This window comes from Bombus vancouverensis, chromosome 16 (assembly GCF_051014615.1).
Source record: "Bombus vancouverensis nearcticus chromosome 16, iyBomVanc1_principal, whole genome shotgun sequence".
NCBI lineage: Eukaryota > Metazoa > Arthropoda > Insecta > Hymenoptera > Apidae > Bombus > Bombus vancouverensis.
The window spans coordinates 6,957,186-6,976,358 of NC_134926.1; the positions used below are offsets into that span (position 1 = coordinate 6,957,186).

General features: G+C 37.1%; 3 protein-coding genes across 13 annotated transcripts; 2 read left to right on the forward strand and 1 right to left on the reverse strand.

Moving 5' to 3' along the window:
- Positions 1-2,014: 2,014 nt before the first annotated feature.
- Positions 2,015-12,466, reverse strand: Alh (coiled coil domain containing protein Alhambra). 7 transcript variants are annotated; one of them, XM_076625573.1, is made up of 13 exons: positions 11,943-12,466; positions 11,769-11,848; positions 11,538-11,702; positions 11,267-11,464; positions 10,517-11,182; positions 10,104-10,447; positions 8,815-9,288; positions 8,556-8,739; positions 8,251-8,470; positions 7,865-8,017; positions 7,527-7,734; positions 7,321-7,449; positions 2,015-7,177 (listed from the first exon to the last, which is right to left on the reverse strand). In XM_076625573.1, the coding sequence occupies exons 1-13, from the start codon at positions 12,049-12,051 to the stop codon at positions 7,027-7,029; spliced, it is 3,081 nt and encodes a 1,026-aa protein (XP_076481688.1). In that variant the 5' UTR covers positions 12,052-12,466; the 3' UTR covers positions 2,015-7,026. The 7 variants fall into 7 exon arrangements, with proteins under 7 accessions (XP_076481688.1, XP_076481687.1, XP_076481686.1 ...); XM_076625572.1 differs by having other exon boundaries at positions 2,015-7,199; positions 7,527-7,791; XM_076625571.1 differs by having other exon boundaries at positions 2,015-7,202; positions 7,527-7,791.
- Positions 12,467-13,009: 543 nt separating this feature from the next.
- On the forward strand, positions 13,010-14,218 carry LOC117154614 (uncharacterized). 4 transcript variants are annotated; one of them, XM_076625578.1, is made up of 3 exons: positions 13,010-13,143; positions 13,219-13,257; positions 13,410-14,218. In XM_076625578.1, the coding sequence occupies exons 2-3, from the start codon at positions 13,255-13,257 to the stop codon at positions 14,025-14,027; spliced, it is 621 nt and encodes a 206-aa protein (XP_076481693.1). In that variant the 5' UTR covers positions 13,010-13,143; positions 13,219-13,254; the 3' UTR covers positions 14,028-14,218. The 4 variants fall into 4 exon arrangements, with proteins under 4 accessions (XP_076481693.1, XP_076481694.1, XP_033185641.2 ...); XM_076625579.1 differs by having other exon boundaries at positions 13,011-13,143; positions 13,414-14,218; XM_033329750.2 differs by lacking the exon at positions 13,219-13,257 and having other exon boundaries at positions 13,011-13,171; positions 13,313-14,218.
- A 101-nt stretch (positions 14,219-14,319) lies between these two features.
- On the forward strand, positions 14,320-19,086 carry LOC117154612 (uncharacterized). 2 transcript variants are annotated; one of them, XM_033329746.2, is made up of 3 exons: positions 14,320-14,824; positions 17,612-17,897; positions 18,008-19,086. In XM_033329746.2, the coding sequence occupies exons 1-3, from the start codon at positions 14,622-14,624 to the stop codon at positions 18,497-18,499; spliced, it is 981 nt and encodes a 326-aa protein (XP_033185637.1). In that variant the 5' UTR covers positions 14,320-14,621; the 3' UTR covers positions 18,500-19,086. The 2 variants fall into 2 exon arrangements, with proteins under 2 accessions (XP_033185637.1, XP_033185638.1); XM_033329747.2 differs by lacking the exon at positions 14,320-14,824 and adding an exon at positions 16,740-16,880.
- The last annotated feature ends 87 nt before the right edge of the window (positions 19,087-19,173 follow it).

The window sequence follows — 19,173 nt, forward strand, 5'->3', positions numbered from 1 at the left end:
CCACACGATTGTACAAGTAGACAATGTAACACTTGATTTGATTGTCGTTGGTGGACGATTAGAAACGGTAAGAATAACGAACTGGGCTGGCTCTTCATTAATTTCTTCTACTTTGTGCCCTGTATTCTTCGACAATTTTCTTCTACATATTAATTATTTCCCAAATTGCATTTGGGTTGCACAAGTAGGATTTAATAAACCAGATTGCGAAAATAGGATTATTTCAGTTCAGTTTAACTGAAATTTAGAAGTGAAGAGATGAGTTTATGCATGAGATGTAGGTACTGTTGGCATGAATGAATGAATAAGTAACATCTTTAGGAGTGGAACATGTAGACAGATAAGAATCTGAAATCCATAGGTGAAATCCAGCGTGAAAACTCGGGCTCGATGAAATCCTATTACTTTACATTGGACATTGTTCTGCTGTAATGCGAAACTGGAGCTTCCCCTCTCCAGAAGATGATCTAAAAATACTGACACGTGAAAAGAAAAGACACGTGCAATACTTTTGCTATATTCTCGCCTTTATGTTCTGTAACATTAATTTTTTAATAACTTTTGCAGAAAAATTGAGGATTAAATTAATGTTATAGTAACGGGCCCATTGGTGAATTTTCACCTCTGCTACAATTACAATTATTTTGTCAGACTTTAATATAATATATATTATATTACAGCGGGATTTCCCGTCCGGAATGTTGGGAAAAGCCCCAATACACTAGTCCAGACTTTTACTATAGCCGCCCTTAAGTAATAAAAGTAAGAAATAGTCTTAATGTTCCAATCTGACTTTAGGACGATGGGTTTGGTCTCGACGTGATATGGCAGGTCACCGGACGTAGCCACGGTCACGGGAGGGACATGTACCTGACAGAGGTATGAAATGATTATATGGCTCTCCTCAAAAACAAAGATTAACCCGAGAGGCGGGGACAGGAGTACATAAGGGCAGCCTCTTTTGGATTAAGAGAGTTAGAGTTAGAGTGTTAGAGTCGTTGGACGAATTGCCGATCGAGTGATCCGAATCGAGCAGTACGTTGATACTTGTCCTCCCGTGGATCGTGGATTCGTTATCGATCCTGAATTCGTTGTCACCATCATCTCGACCATCCTATTACCATTACTCATAGCCTCTTGTAGTGTCCACATTCGTACTGATAAATATTGGCTACATTCACGACGGTAAAGCAAGTAAAGGTTCATCGAACGCCCCAAAATGCCAACCTGTCTGCGACATATATTTCTCTTGGGTGAATTTTTACCCATCGTACAAATTACCAACTAAAAAGCGAACATCTCTATAGAGAAGTTAATCGTCGACTTTAACATTAACATGGAAATTATTCATTTTCATTGATTTATTTAATTTACGTTGAATATATGAAGAGGATCAATTGGTTGTTTCTGGTAAGAGAGTCTTTCAGCTTTATCCATGAAACATAGCGTATTCGTACAGTCTCGTGTAATATTGATTCGTCGGAGACGAGGTCGCAGGTGAGCCTTCCCACGATCGTTGTCCGGCACTGAGGCAAACGTCAGGGATTTGTCTGGAGATAGCCATCCATGCCTCCATAGACGAGTAAATATACGCTATTCCTCTTTGTTTCAGAAGAAATCAACAAACTTTCCATCCTATGTTCAAAATGTTCTTCGACAGCCGCTTCAAACCAACTAAAAAGTATATTTCAAGGTATATTAGTTCATAAGTAGGTATTCCTAAGAAAAAATACATTTACTCTAACAAATAAGTAAAATCTAATACATACTTTTATATCTGAAAATAATTCTAATCGTCCGGTCTGTTCTTTGCTAATTTATATTTTTACCAGTATTATTTTGTATGATAAATGAAGAAATTGCTACTAATACTGATATCTGAAACTGAACGGAGCAGCTGTAGCTCTCAGAAGGTACCTTCTCCAAATAATTACTCCTCCTGTTAAAGGATCCATAGAGAAGGAACGGAAGGATCTGGAAAGAGGAGATGCGTCGGTCCAGTGAAACGATGCTGTCGTCGTTTACTCTTCTTTTATTACATGCTTCCGTATGCACAGTTACATTACAAAATCGTATCGCACAGTGATTTACATCCCTGGATTCGGAACCGATCCACGCGACTCCGTGACGACGCTTCTAAATGAATCGTGTGCACCAATGACAAACGAAACTTCCAGCTTTAACTTTCTTGATCGATGGACGAAAAAAAAAAAAAAATATATATATATAGAGAGAGAGAAAGATTTGAGCGTATGATTATACAACGTTGTTGTCAGAAGCGTCGTCTTTAGTCGAGTTAACTCCTTTTATGAGCTCTCGTCCATCCCTTGCACCTGAGGAAGGCCTTCAATCCTTTAGATTCGACAGTGTAAAATCTTAGCAGATGTACATATAAAAGTGAAACTTTCTAGGCATCCAATTCGAAGCAGAGAGCCTAGTCTCGTTGGCGCTGGTTCTCCTGAATTTAAGCCAGTGGCTCTTCTCACTGTTCGACACACGTGCTCTTCACAGCATTATCATATTTTGTCCAATTTAAAATGACAAACTTAAAAAGACATATACGTAGCTTTCACATATAGATTATTGAGAATTTATTAGATAAAACTGGACATCTGAATACTTACATTTTCTTCAAATGTATTTTTCAAGACACTTCTAACACATTCTGAGGGTCGGTTTTCATAATAATAATAATAATAATAATAATAATAATAATAATAATAATAATAATAATAATAAAATAACGATTCCTTTAGAACTGAAAGTCTTAGATCTGGAACCAAAGAACATATAAAGATAAAAGTTCTAATAAATTAAAAGCTAAAATTAAAATTCGTCGATTAAGCAGCGCATAAAACAAAGTAACCGAGATAGAGCATTGACAGTGTTAAACTCAGGATGCACCTAGGAAATGGACAAGATTTCGGTGAATCGTTACACTAAACGCGTTAAAAAAACAATCAGCCTTTTCTCACGTTAGAAAATTCAGTTTTTTTTTTCCCCTGTGTGGAAACACATATGGCATTTCGATCGGTATGCTCCTTCCTTTATATCCTTACACGGGTACAATAATAGACGTACGTAGTAGAGGACAGTTTAAAGGTAGCTAGCCACGGAGCAGCCCCGGATTTTTAGCTGCTCATGCTTGTTTCTCACTTGAAAATATACAAAAGACTACCGGAGGACGCGGCAGCCTTTGAAGTGTCCTCGTGATTACACCCTTTTTTTTTATCTTTTTACATAAAGCTACCGCTTTCTACAAATTGCCAGCTGTCCCAAGAACGTGGCCGTGTTTGACCCTTGACCTTTTTACAATATCTAGCACACAGTACGCTTTATATTTAACTGGCGCGTTTCTTGGGAAAACCAACAAGTGCATCGAGACAGATAAGTGTTTGTCTCCTTTCCATTTTCCAGTTTCTTTTCTCTTTCTCTTCGAGTAGAATTATTTTACAATATGAGTTGCTTGTTTCTGTTCGCTCGTCCAGAGATTGGGAGGGATATCAGCTAACTCTCGTAGAAAAATGAAAACACGCTTCACAAACGGCGCCAAGATTGGTTCACTTGCACACTTATTTTTTTTCTTTTTTAATTCTTTTTTAACTGTCCAACAGTGACTCTTAGCGAAGAGATCTCGAGTATCAAAATGCTACGGGTACGATCTGTGCCAATATTTCGGCCAATCAAAGCATTGCTGCCGCCTGGACATTGTGGTTTCATGATTTACAAATGCCTGAATGTCTCCTAACGCCAGTTTCTTGACAAACAAAAGTATCGTACGCGGGACTAATGGGTCCTGTGTATTCCATTTCCACTGTACTCGAGCAGCCTCCAATTTATCGTTCGAATAAATAGACTTTTGCTCATTTGTTTCTCGCTGATTCGTCTTTTGGAACAATTAATTTGTTCGAGAACATCATCGTGAGCATAAGTTCTTAATATCAACGAATCTAATGATACATCTAGCCTAAACGCATCAACTCTTGCGTACATAAGTATATACGTACCAAACATTTAAGTTACAATTAAACTACAAGCGAATAGAAAATCCTAATGGACAGAGCCACATTGGGTTTATACAAAATTTATCGGAGAAACATCTTTATCAAAATGTCTTGGTACAATGTTCGTCCAAAAGGTTTCAGCGACTTTGAGCGCAAAAACAATTTCCTTTTTTCTTGTCTATTCTGTATAAATCCAATTGCGGCCCAGAATTAGAGAAGACTTTGGTCAAATTAAAGTGAAATTTTCAAGCGACAAAAATCTCCGACAGTCGATCCACATTGGATTTAGGAACACAATAATTTATTTGTACACGAATAATTGAAAAGTGAACACAAAATTAAACGAGAGCATGGAAATGTCGAAATTAGGGAGCGACGTTCTGTTCAATTTACGTTTGTTTCCTTTTATCATCTTCGATCGAGAAAAGGTTTCATCAAGGCGATTCCAGTCCCAAAATCTCGAACAACTTCGTTTTCTAATACGTTGCTCGAGTTTAAAGGGAGTTCAATGATTCGATTGCAAAAATTTGGCACGGTCTGCTGTGTGTAAAAATATTATCATTAACTGCTCTCTGTTTCAACACCACACTTAATACACGCTTTGTTCTCGCCTCTCTCTCGCCCTTCTATCGTACCGTATATTATCTTAAACATACAGCGATACTACATTGAAATATAATAAACGCATAAAATACTCTTCATCGGTATAAACGCATTGTTGTCTTTGACAATCACCCGACGTTTTGGAAACCCTTTAAAACTTTTGACTAAGTCATCAGTCATTAATACTCCTTTTTTTCATTTACAACAGAGAACACCATATCCATATGGTACACCTTAAAAGATTCAAATATTAATTCATTTATACATAAAATAAAACTTCTAAGAAGCTTGAAAAATTATAATTAATTTAATTTTTTAGTACTTTTGGTATTTAAGTACTATGAAGTAAAGAAGAATGTAGTATAATAGGTTCGTTTAGGTTCCAAAATGTATAATAACTAGACTATGAATGTTAGTGCAAATTCATATTTTTATGAATAGCTATAATTAAAAAATTGGAACTTAGGCAAAAGATTGTTTAATCTAATATAAATATTTTATATAGTTTTGCATATATAAATTTGAATTTATGCATAATGCATAATGCATTGAATGAATGCATAAAAATCTTTAGTGATATAGTGTTCTATGCAAGATACAATCGAGGTACACGAAGAAAACTCGACAGAATTTTAGTAAATCGATTTTCCCTGAGTGGTTGCGTGCTATTCTGAACGCTTGGTGTCCTCATGATCTATCACTAAGTCGTATTATCAACGCGTTTATAGTACAATTTAAGCCTAAAGGTTCCTCTCGGTTCCCTTTAAAATCATTCGCCTATCTTTCCTCATCGAGAATCGTCTTTCCGCAAAAATAATACTTTCTGATCAAGAACACAACGTGGTAACGTTTTACGAAATCTCATTTCCTACTACAGAACAAAATGTATTAGTATACAAATCCTTACTAGCTAGACATTAAGGACGAAAAAGAAATTCATGAATCTATATTAACTTTAAAACAGATATTCTTTTCAAACGGAAAGACAGATTGTTCCATTTCTAGCAATGTTACTATTTTATCAATTCACTTATTAATTTTTTATTTTGGTGAACCGAGAGACAGAAAATTAGTCTCCCCATAATAATCATTTCCTTATTCTCAACGAATCGAATATCATTCATACAAATGCAGCTCTTATACTGAGCAAATGTCCTTTCATGAAAATTTTCATAATTCAATTATTTAACAATGATTTTTTTTTGATTATGCGTCTCGTATCGACAAAGGTCGAAAATTCAATATTCTTGATAGTCTAGTCGAAGTAAACTGTATGCTGCCATCGAGAAAGACAAGGTACAACAAAAAACAATCGCAAATGAACTCTCTATGCGAAAACGAAGCGCGTGTGCAACATTCTGTCTAGAAATAACTTCAACCGTTTCCTCAATTTCCATGTAACGGTCGTAGTTCGATCATCCGCTCTGAAGAAACCATTAAAAACCATCATACTATAAAGAATTATAACTATTCGATCCGTTTCACGGCCATCTTCATTGATGGAAGGCAGTGCTCGAGTTATATATCTAAGTATATAATTTTACATATATAAGATTAGAATTTACATCGGTTCCAGCCATGAGACGGATCAATTACGAGACATTTACAAATTTAATTTTAAAGATGTAGTCATTTTTGCGAAGCGTCGACAGTGGTGCGCTAAAGAGAACCCGAGAAACGAGTTTTCGTTTGTAAGATGGCGAAAATGAGATGTCTTCGTAGAAAAGATGGGTGACTTTGCCGTACCACTAGACTCATACGCAATTTTCCTTTTTTTTTCTTTTTTTATATAAAATGTACACCTACTTCGTACCATTATTGCTATTCGTCGCGATAGATTAACTTATAGTCTAAAATTTGTACATCTGCGGATTTACTGTTTCATCATACGATGTCGATGACAATGATGAATGATGATGATGATGTAAAGATTGTCTCAGACGTGCTCGATGACGTGCAATCAAAGGAAAAAAACAAAAAGAAAAAACGTATCTCTACTTCTAGATTGCTTCTTTGTTCGAATTTGCAAGGCCTCTGTTATCGCGTTTGTATGTAAAGCTTACATAACGTTTGAACTGACAAAACTGCTCTCGAAAATTCGCCAAGTAATGATACAAACATACATAACGCGTGTATTCGCACGTAATAAAATCGTGAATTACAAGTATCGATAAATGCAAATATTTTCTTCCCGCTATGTAGAAACTTTCCTTAGTTAGTATGCATTAATCTATCGAATTGATCACACTGTATCGAGCAGAGACCAGTCAGAGATCGAACCAATCAGCAAAGAAGCACGAAGGACAAACGACTTCCCTGTGTTCGTGTTTTAAGGATGGTAGCACGTTTCGGTCGGCGATGACAGGTCATCACGCCTACTATCCGATGCAGTATATTCTTCCTTATTTTCCATCTATCTTCAGCTGGGTTTCCCAGGTGGTCCATGGCTGGGTGGAGAAGGTCCATGTGAATGAAGGTTATGAACATTACCTACTTGATTACTTGCCAAACTGGACATTGTGGGTTGGTACATTGAAGGTATGTAATTGCTCGACGACTGTGGCACTGACCTGAAACATGTCAAAGCTCCACCTACTTTCCACGGAAATACGTTTAGCTATATGACATTTTGCTCAATAGTGCAGTTTCCAACGCCACATTTTAACTAAATCAAATATTGCAAGCCAAAAAAAATAAAAGTGTCGATTTTTACCTTGGTACTCCGCGTAGAGGATCTGGTGTAACGGACGAATTCCTGACCACACCAGGATTACTAGCTGGCGCAGGGGAGACTATATTACTAGGCTGTCCTTGGTGGTACGCGCTTCCGGCCGGGCTGTGTCTGTTCACATTGATTAGGAAAAAATAAATTCTGCAGTATCAGTACGCGTGATACTGAATACAGGACAAATATATTACCTGATCGTTGGACTTGGCTGGGGCGCGACTAACGACGTCCTGTGTTGATACTGTGAAAGTGAAGCTGCAGCTGGAGGCGACGGATCTGGAGGCAGGCCATTTTCTAGCGTCGTAGAGTGATTACTGGAGCTCGAATGTGGCATGTACGTGTTATTTACTCGTGTTTCCCTGCTCACCCTCGGAACAGGAGCCGCAGCACCTGGTGGGACTTCGGGATGTGAAACATTAGGGTGCGATGGGTTGACTGTTGGGTGTATGTTATTCACTATAATTTAAGACGATTAAATTTTCAAATGATTATTCCAAATACTAAATATGGAAAAATTCGAATAAATTACCTGGGTGAGCACTAGGCTGGGATGTCAGAGGGATTGCAAGTCTAGCGTTCACAGCCAATAAATGATCTCTCCTTTGCAGAAGACTATTTACATGTTCCTCTAACCTAAGGTTCTCTGCTCTCAATTGGTGAAGACACGAAAGTAATGAAGCGACTGTGGAAAGAATTTCAGGTTTCAAGAAACTTTTTATTTAATCCATCTAAGCGTTAGTAGATCAAACGAGCTGGGAAGCAACATACTTTGCATTTTGGTTAAATATTTTTGGTATACAAATTCATCATTGCAAAAAAATACAGTAAAAAGATGATCCATACACTACTTTTTAGTTAAAAATCCCCGACTTCACCAAACCCAAGCGACTGTAAGCATATTTTTCTTTGCCGTACACTCACTGTCAAAGTGCTGGGCTTGCTCCATCAGAAATTGGCTTCCTTGCTCCCATTGTCTCTCTAAAAGTTGGTCAAGCGTTTGGGGTATTGCTCCACCGCCCAAAGAACCGGTGCTGGTTGTACTAGCGTTAGTGTTGGCATTGGTGTTGGTATTGTTAGTGGCATTAAAAACCGAAGAAAATGATGTAGGCTGTGCACCTGTTTGACTGGATCGTATCTGTAAAATAATATATTAGGATAAGAACACAAAATCTCAAAATAGAAATTTTTTTCCTGTTTTATTTTATTTCGAAGATACTTACAGATGCAATCACTCGACTATGTAGCTGTGGGCCAACCAAATTCGTTGTAGGATTACTAGCTTCTGTAAAAATAGAATGTGCTTCAAGTTCCTGGGAAAGAGTATCAGACATTTTTTGTGCCATTGTGGAGGTTGGGTTCAACTGATTTCCTAGCATATGTGGTGCACTAACTCCATTCTGGAATCTAATAGATATTGCAAATTAGCATATGTACAGTAATATAAAACACTTTATTATAGCAATCATCTTTATTTCTTACAATTTTATATCCTTCTCTTCTTTTGGGTTTGTGAGAGTCGGAGTACTGGATGCAGAAGGCGTTGGTGTTATAGAAGCAGCGCTGGCGCTTTTCCGTTTCTTTCTTCCAGGCCCACTACTGCTCATACTCTCAGAACCAGGACTGCTGGGTGGAGATTCTTTGACAGTAGGTCCCATGTTGTTTGCAGATCCAGAACTAATGTTACTAAAATGACCACCACTCAATGTTGGTCCTTGAATAATTGATGGTACAGGCGCCACAGTTACAGCAGGTGGAGGAGTTTGATGATTACTTCTTCCCCCTCGTTTAGACGTTGTTACCACTGCACTGCTAGATACTGATGTCACCACGGAAGAAACTGGTTGGGACTGTTGTTGTTGCGTCTGAGACTGTATTTGTGGCAGTGCTGGTTGACTATTCGATGATCCACGTTTCGGTTTTCGAGCCTTTTCTTGCTTATCTGACGATTGAGAACTGAGAAAGCAACGAAATGAATATTTATTCGGAGGTATTGAATAACTGTATTTTTGTGCGGCCTTGAAACTAAGAATACTCGAAAAGTTCTGGAAAATTGATTTGTTATATAAAATTCAAAACAAACGGACCGTTGCGCACTGCCATTTACATCACGTTACTCCTTTTCTTCGTTCGTTGCCCTTGAGGCCCCTTGAGGTAGAAAAAACAAACATAACCTCAAAGTATCCTTAAAGCTACAGACGAATCAGAGGACGTCAAGAAAATCACAGTCGTTCACAATAATTTCTGTCAGAATCCGATTACGATTTACATCACACAAAAGCGAAATAAAAAATTCTCCTGAATTCATTTTTGCATTCGTACAACTTGTAACTCGTCGTCGCGAACACATTCCAATCGCCACGATGTTTTTCGGAGATTTTACATAACGCAGTCGCATCCTTGATGAAACGATATTTTTCACAGTACCATAAATCCATATGTAACAAGATTTTTTCTACCTGAATGTTTTTTACGAAACGCAAGAAGAGGTTAAAAACAAAGAGGCTTGTTTATCCAGCTAGTCAGCCATTTTGATACCTCCTGTTTTGGCGCGCATTTCAAATTACCCGCAACACTCACGATTTTTCTTAATTTTAACTTTTCTTTTTATATTACAACTACATACACGTATGTTACAAATATAATTATATCATATAATATTAATATTAGTTAAAAGGTTTCAAATGATAATAATAATTATTAACGTTATTAGTAAATGGACATTTTACATATGAAAAAATATCAGTATCAAAATTTAAATGTAAACTTACCGAGATCTCTTAACAGGTGCTTCTTCAGACATAAATCTTTCAGAATTCGACATAGCACTCGCCCTCGGTTCCGTAGTAGCTGCGGTAGTTATGATACTCTGTTGCAATTGTTGGTATAACGTTGGAGCACTTGTCACCACACTCTGTACTGTATTGGACAATGAAGTCGCAGTCAATGGAACAGATACGACTATACTATTCGATGTGGTTGTTGGTGATTGAGTAACAACCGATGATTGGGATTGCGTTACTGCCATTATCACAGGTGTAGTGGTCACTTCAGTGGTGATTGGAGTACTTGATGATGACTGAATGGGGCTCTCTACCTTTAACTTGACAAAAAACTTTCAAAATATGAAACATATTGAAACACAAAGTTTGTAATGAAAATTATCGTACGAATTCTTATTTACTTTTTTCGACTTTTCCGGCTCAGTGTTCGTACTCAAACTTGTCGCTTCCGTTATGGTTGTCTGCACGTTATTGCTTGATACAGCTTGCTGTACAACAGAACTCACAGCAACCACAACCGAACCGCTGGCTTCGGAACTGACTGATTGATTTGAATTTTCATTCCCTATTACCGTCGGCGTTCGCGCCCCTGTCTTTCTCTTTTTACTGTGGCTCGAAGTTTTGTTCGACGACGAGGAGTTCGATTTCGTTTGTCCACTATTTTTGTGACCGGAGCTCGAGTTCGATCCGGATTTAATGGTAGCGGCGGCCACCGCGGCAGTGGTGGCCGCGGTGCCGTCATGTCCGAACACACTCTCCGATTGGGTGACGATCGTCTCTACGAAGTTGGAAGTGGTGAATTTACTGGAATTTGTTGTGTTGTCTTTGGGTGTATTACGGCCGCTACTGCTCTTGTCGTCAGCAACGCCATTTATTTCTAGACTTGGACTAGTATTGGATTTGTTTTTAGAATTTGTAGCTGATTTGGAACTTGAACTCTTTCGTTTACCACTTGACGAAGATTTTATCGGAGTCTCCGCTTCCTTTTCAGGAGATGAGTCTGACGAACCATTATCAGCGGGTATTGGCTTATAAGGTGGTATTGTTTTTACATTACCACCTTTTTTCTGTAAGTGAAACGATCAAATTCTTACTGGAATCGATCGATTCGATTTCGTCGAGATTTTGGTTTTAAACAGTATGACACATACCAATTTTGAGTAATGATGCTGACAATATCCACAGTATTTAACATTATCTAGATAATTGCCAGCTTCTTCACAGAGCAAGCCAAGAGCCTGAGCACAAGTAACATGAAATTGCTGCCTGCAGCCAGTCTTGTTGCACTGCATACAGGCTCCCACATTTGCTCTACTACCCCTTCCTTGTTCCTCACAAATATAACATGACTGTAACAACCACATTACATACTTTATATTAAATAATCATTAACAAGTCTATCTTAATTTGGGATATCTTTACCTTACTGAATCTTTCAGATGGTATCAATTGCAAAATAATTGGTTCCATTGTTGTCACGTTACCAAACCTAACTTCAGGTATATAAAGTGCACAAACCACATGTGCCCATCCAGCCTGATCGGTTCTCTTAAGAGCACCATCTCTGCTCGGACATAATTCGCAGCGCTGCAAAACAATTTGACACCCAAGTAAACAATGTACTTTTTTCAGGGCAATAATTATGAAACTTACTACACGGGCACTACGTTCCTGCGACTCACACTTCCTGCAGTACCATGGTCCCGTAGGTACCGTAACGATACCATAACAAGCTATAACAACATTAGGATGTAACATTACAATTGTATACCCTCAATTGTAAGCATACAACTCTATGCAGAAGAAGAATCAACGTAACAAACAAACCTTGGTGTACAGCAACTGTACAACCTTGGCCATCACAATACACCAGTGGATTTTCAGTCCAACCCCTCTCGTCAGAACACACGCAGCACCCTCCAAGCATCTCCTTCATGCTGTGTTCCAAGCAATTCGGAAGACGAGACTAGCATGAGGAGCTAGGCGAGCCGTAAGCGGAGATGTAACGCGAGGTAACCTCGCTTTCGCAATTGCATCCTGGCAATGTGCGATTCTCAACTCGTTTCTTCTTTGACTATTCTCCTCGATGCTTGTGGACACGCGTGACGCATTCAACGGTGAATCGTGGCTTGGAATGCGCGACCCCACGTTGCCCGTTGCCCGCACGATTCCACACCGTGGGAACACGAAGCACCGAGACCGAGGCGCTTTCAGAGTACCGTGCACCGGCTGTTCTTTAAAGAAATACCGTTTCGAAACGTGCTCGAACGGTTTGTTATTTACAACGGCGCTCTATTTGTTTCGCTGTTCGGCCATCTTATTTTGTTGTTGCGTCTTGCGTGCGCACGCGTATCCGCGCGCTCTACCGCGAAAATGTTAGAGCGTGTTCAAAAATCGGCCGACGTTTACTTTCTTTATAGTAGCTTCTTTCCGTCCGTGCTTCTTTCATAACAGTTATCAGACAGCTGTAAAAATGTACACAATACATGTAATATGTAAATATATATAAAATATACAACTACAGTATTTATTATATTTGGTAAATGGAACAAATTTCTATTTAAATACACCTTCTTTAGTTATATCCATAAAAATATAAAAATATATAAATTCAATTTACTATTATTCGCTATTTATAAAATTTCCTTCTTTCTTTTCCATTGAAATATGAATTCAAAATTTTCGATTTATAAAGATTAAATTACTTCTTTTTTTTATTTGCCTATAGATTCTTACATGCTTTCAAATTGATGCTATTAATATTTCTTCGTCAGAATTTTAAAGAATATAGAAGATTAGTTTGTGAAGGCTAGTTTGGAGATGAGAATGAATCACGTGCTCTATCAATGAATATGTTATGAACCGAATTCCAATATCGACCAATCAAAACCCTAGTTTACGATTCTATTTATGTGTAACACCTTCCAACAATTTACGTTTAAGTAGAGTGAGTCCATTGCACGACTAATTGTGATGTAACAAGAAACATCGACTTATAATATATTTCTGTCACCAACATAAACGAAAAGTTACATAATATAGAACTATCAATTAAGGTATACATAAATAAAAGACAATAGAATAAACAGTAACTCTGCTTCAGGTGAAAGAGTGATTTAACGAATGAAATAAAAACACGATGGTAAAGTAGATTTCTAACTTACTGACATCTTCATTTTTACAATATTGATACATAGAAAAATGGAATCAAATAACGATCAATATACTTTCGAATGGGCGAATGACACTCACTTATCGGAGATTTTATCTTTCTTACATGAAAATTTCGATAAGGAAGAGACCATGTTGAAAAGTTTGAGAGATAATAATTCGTTAACAATAGAGGATGAAGAATCGATGAGGATCGATCACGAGCGACTGATACGGGCAATTTTCGCTTTTTCACCTTGCATCATAGCGATAGAAAAATCATCGAAAAAAATCATCGGAGTAAACCTGATGATAGTTAGTAAGAATTCGAAGTCCGATGATGGTGCTGATGGCGTTTCCGCTGCCTTCAGCAACAATCCTCCTAAAAATGAATTAATGAAACAATATTTCAACTATTTATCAGAGATCAGTGAAACGGCTGATTTATATGGAAAGTTTCCAAACTCCAAGGCAGCCGTGGAATTTTATGCGGTCGCTGTGGATAGAAATTATCGTAGACAAGGACTTTCAAGGTCACTAATGGCTGCAGGAATTTCTTTCGCGAAAAATACCGTAAAAGACGTCGGATTCATATTTGGTGTGTATACATCTCTGTATTCGAAAAAAGCGGCGGGAAGATTTGGACTAAAAAGCATTATGGATGTAGATCTTTTGCACTACAAAGATAATGATGGGCGACCTATTTTTCAAGACACTCCGCCACATAATGTTGTTTCTGTTATGGTTTTGCAACTTATTTAAAATTTTCCAGATAGCATGTATCGTACAAAAAAGTATACAAATGTATATTTCTGCTAAAAAGTATATGAGCTAAAATTGAGTATTCTGTATCTTTCAGTTCTCATACGTCATTTAATTGTATAATAATTACTGTTTCTAAAAATATATTATTAACAAAAATAATTATTAATAAATATTACTTTGTGACAAATTATTCAGCAGTTTTATATTAAATATTAAATTAATTTAATTTCATACTAAATAATTTATCTATAATCATTGTTTATTATATATTAATTACTCGTATCACTGATATAATTAATACTTATTATCTACACTCTCTACTATCGCTTCAATACATTTGCCATCATCACTATAATTAATTACCAACTGTAAAACGTGTGAAAGACATTTCTGATTTATATTCATGTATCTTTACATGTTTGCTCGAGCGACCGATCAAACACTAGCGCTAGAAACTGGACAGCTTGGTCTATTGCAACTTGCTTGTTTGACAGCCTGGATGGCTGCGATCCAATCGAACAATTCTTCTTCCTGAGAACATTCGTCATTTGATATTGCTATAGAATGCGATAACGTCAGCTACATAACCATATGATATCTTGTTCTGGGAAGTACCAAGACTGCGCTGAAAGTCCCGCGAATCAAATTGACTATTTTACGTGTTACACTACGGTTATAATATCTTGGCTCTGCTCAACCAATTGCAATTCGCTGAAGTTGTCGTACAGGAGCGGAATCGAAATTTTGGAACGCAATATATCTACAAACACATACAAAGAGAATTATACATTATTGTAAGTAATTTCAAATTTCTTTTATGAAATTTTTAATAATAAAAATTGATATAGTTGTTAGTGACAATTCAAAGAAACGTGCCTCATGATTTATCTATTAATGAAGTATCTAGGTTGTCATCGATGGAAGTTTCCGGTAGTCGGTTTGAACTTCTCGCTTCTTCACGACATAGTTTTTTATGTCTTCGGTGATAAATTTTGTAACAGTGTATTTCTGAAATGTCACAGATATTAGACATAGTATTTTAATATCTGCTATATTTTTCATTATTGTCTGAATTTTTTTTTAAATTATTAACAAATACGAAATGACTAATATTGTCATCATAAAATAAAGTTCTTTTTTTCCAAATTTTCCAACGATAAAATAAAAGGACGATGCACCCTCTCGTGTTAAGAACAATTGGAAATTTCAAACTTAGAAATCCGTTAGCAGTGTTGCAACAGCATTGTTTTACCCTGGACCGCTTCAATTATCATTTACGGAATTGCCAATTAATATTATCAGTCGTAAAATCACCGATACGTTTTCACATCGGCACATTTACAAATCCATCTACTATAATCTATCTGCATCCATCATGCTATCCAATTTTGGAAAACTTCAAAATTAAAACGAACGCGCAGAAATTTTGCAAAAAGCAAAAACATAGAACATATGTGGATTGATCAGAGAAAATTCTTTACTAATTGGGGATACTTCCGAAAAATGCAGGTACAAATTAATGATACAAGTATTCTACACAAATGACCTTGTTTGTTTCAAATGACAGATCTGCTGATCTTCGAACAATTTGGAAATCGTGTTTTCCAGACTATCCAAGATAGCCATATCTTGTGTGGTATTGTCCGCTTAAAATTTAAACTACTACAGCTTTAGGACTGACAGGGAGCGCTACTCGATTGACGACAGAATCACACAGATTTTTCGACACGATTCGAAAGGATAGACTATGAAGCTGGCAAAAATATTTCTAGAAATGCTATTGGCAATTGGTTTATGGCTTGATCCTACTTTTGTTTATTGTATCTTTGTGCAATAAATCAGAAGAAAGTAAGCAAGAGTTTATCTCGTACGATGACAGCCTAACCCCAACCTAACCCCTCTCTATATTATAATATTAATATTTATTATATTTATAGTTGCTACATAATGATATTAAAAAATATTTCCATAGACAAAGTCGCTAAAATCGCCATCCAAAGCATGCTGGACCTTCTTCGCAAAAATAGATCTAGCTGCTACCAATCAATTATCAGTAGCATCTCTAAAACATTCTTCTTCCTTCGAACCGTGTCAAGAAATTCACCAAAATTCCATCATCAATCGAATGGCTTGCCAGTGGAAAATCTTGAACGACGAAGAATTTCAAGTTTATGGCCACTGGCGGAGGGTAATGGACAATCCTCAATGAAGATTTGGCTCATTGACTAATTAAATTAGCTTTACACACGGTTAACGACCTCTGATGGCCTGTGGATCGACTAAATTTATCTCTGCGGCACTTTCATCGGCTCCCCCGCCCCCCCCACCATCTATCCACAACAAGTTGACACATGACCTTGTATGCAGCTATATGGTTCCATTGACTCGCATATATCACGTTTCTCAAACGGGTATCGCATTGTTGTCGAGTATAATGGGTTCATTCGACTCCAAAGAATTCCTCGCTATCCGTTCGCCTCATAATAAATCGTAAATGTTATTCGTTGTAATAGCAGATGCACTTGCTTTCCAGTTGGTAGAATTGTTTGAAAAATTGAAATTTCTTTGTGTGGTTGTTTTCGATCTCGTTCGACCGATTTGGTCAGTTATTTTAAGAGATATGAGGATAAAGAGAGCTGATGGAAAAATTGGAGAAATTCTAGCGCACGTGAAATGTGATAACATTGTTCGCGTGTCTTTCAAAACACGGTACATAGGTGCCGTTTTATCCATCAACCGATAGCCTGGTAATCGACGGTGTTAGGTCGCCTTGTATTCTCGTGGATGTGGCTGGTCATGGCCAGTGTAGCGTGATCCAGCATTGTCTGCACATCTGTCAGTCAAAATGAGGTGAGAAGGAATAAAATTAAACTGTAACTCGTTATTGAAAGTTACTAACGCGATTCGGTAGCTTTTTGGCAGGCCACAGGTAGTGAATCGAGTAATCTGCGTCGAAAGTTGTGATCCTAATTTTTTAAACAGTTAGCTGTTTCCGACGAGTATACTCGTCGTGAGGAACTGGCAATATTTTGCGTTATGACGAGCTCTGTCAGTAATAGAATTAAAAAATAAAACAGTCATTTCGTTTCAACTTAATTCTATATTAGAACAGCCACACATACTCTGTATTTGACGAGTATACTCGTCATCGCTTACTTTTTTGCTACACACTTTAAGTACACACTTTCCAAAGTTCTCAAAGAGGTCGCAACAGCTAACTGGCTCATATTAGTCGTACTGATTGGTTACAGTGCTCGTTATAATATTAGTTAGATGAAACAAATCTGTCTAAGTCCAACATTTTTCCATAAATATCTGTTGTCTAATAATGACGTTCAGAGAATTTTTGGTTTTCTTTATGATTTACATAATATAAGAAGAAAATTTCTATTTGTAGGTGCTATATCGTATAGAAAGATGGAAAGAAAATTTTTCAGGACGCAATTGAGATAGGCAAACGTTTCCTTATTTATAAGTTCGTTAGCGTGTCCCATCACACGTACTTCCCTTGTCATCTTTTCTAATGTAAATGAAGAATAAATATCGCATTAGTTATTTCAAATAATTGTATTTGCGTTTAGGAAACGAAACGGAATGCCACCGTACCGAGTCTGGGGTTCCACAGAGGATAGGACCATCGACTTCGAATCCTTGACGAACGAAACTCTGGAAGGAGCTCTGGATGTCATGAGAAAGAGCTTCTTTGTCTACGAGAGCGTATCCAGAGGTGTAGACCTACTCTCGGAACCTGGTGCATCAGAGGAACTCGAGAACCTTTGCCTGGATGCTGCCAAGGATGGCGTCAGTGTAGTGGCTGTGGACATACACAGTGGAGAAGTTATTGGAGTGGCTTTTAACAAGCTGCAGGTAAATAAAAAGGATGAAAAAGCCAAAACATACTGCTAGATACGAGTTTATAAGAATATCTACGATAATTACCGTACAACCATTAAAAAGACACTGCCTTCATTGTCCAGGTCCTTAACGGTTCATCAGACAAGAGCGCTTTCGAGGTATTCAGTGAAAACTGCAAGTACAAGTCGTCGAAAGCTCTAGTAGACTTCATGATCAACATAGACGCTAAGATGAATTTATTCAAGCACTATAACACCGACTGTATTTTTGAAATAATGTTCTTGGCTACCTTGCCGAATAATCAGAAGCGTAGGATAGGGGAACTATTGGTATCTACATCCATAGAAGTTGCAAAGGAGTTGAAAAAGGGAAAGGCAGTGAAGACACCAGTTACGATAAATGGCGACAACACGATACAGAATCTGGAAGCAGTGCCTAATCTAGTGTCTGCGATCATGACATCAAACTATTCACAAAAGATTTCAGCAAAGTGTGGATTCGAGAGCCTGGTGTCAACCAACTACAAAGAGTTCCAGTTTAATGGGAAATCTTTCAACGAGAGGATAGGAAACGAACATTTGAACTGTCTCCTAGTGGCTAAAAGACTATTTTAGGCTGAATGTAACTAGTTAGGGCACTAATTTATTATTGGACTGCGGATTTCTATGAATTTATGGCAGATCGAAAGATACGAGGGTGTATATAATGTGCAAGAATATATAATATAATAATATGTTAATATTGTTATACTGTTAGACGATACAAATCTTTGTGTAAATTCTATTATTTTTTTTATAAAAATATGAATTTATATGAATATCCATAATCTACTTATTAAGAAGTAATTTGATAAGAAGGTTACTGATAGGTTTATCTTTAGAGATACAACAGAAAATACATATTTTCTTGCATAAAATTGTACAATACGAAGAAAATTGGCTCAGTGTCTATATATACTTCCACGACCTTGCGTTATTAAGTTAATCTGATTGTTGTAATCGAGTTTAGAGTGCTTGCACGCGATAAGGTAGCACATGTATAGTGTGTCAGCAGATAATTTACTAATCAGTGAAGAGTACTAGTTAAAAATATTTTCTTACACACGTTATGTCTTATTCCGTCAAAACATACAGGGGAAACAAGTATTGTTCAAGTATTATTATGTCAAGGGGTCTTTTACAATAAACAAATTATTCTTTAACGATCCTTCTTTTGAATCGTTCTTTTATCTATCACGTCCAAGTATTCGACATGATAATCTTTATTTATGAACGTGTCCTAAATGATG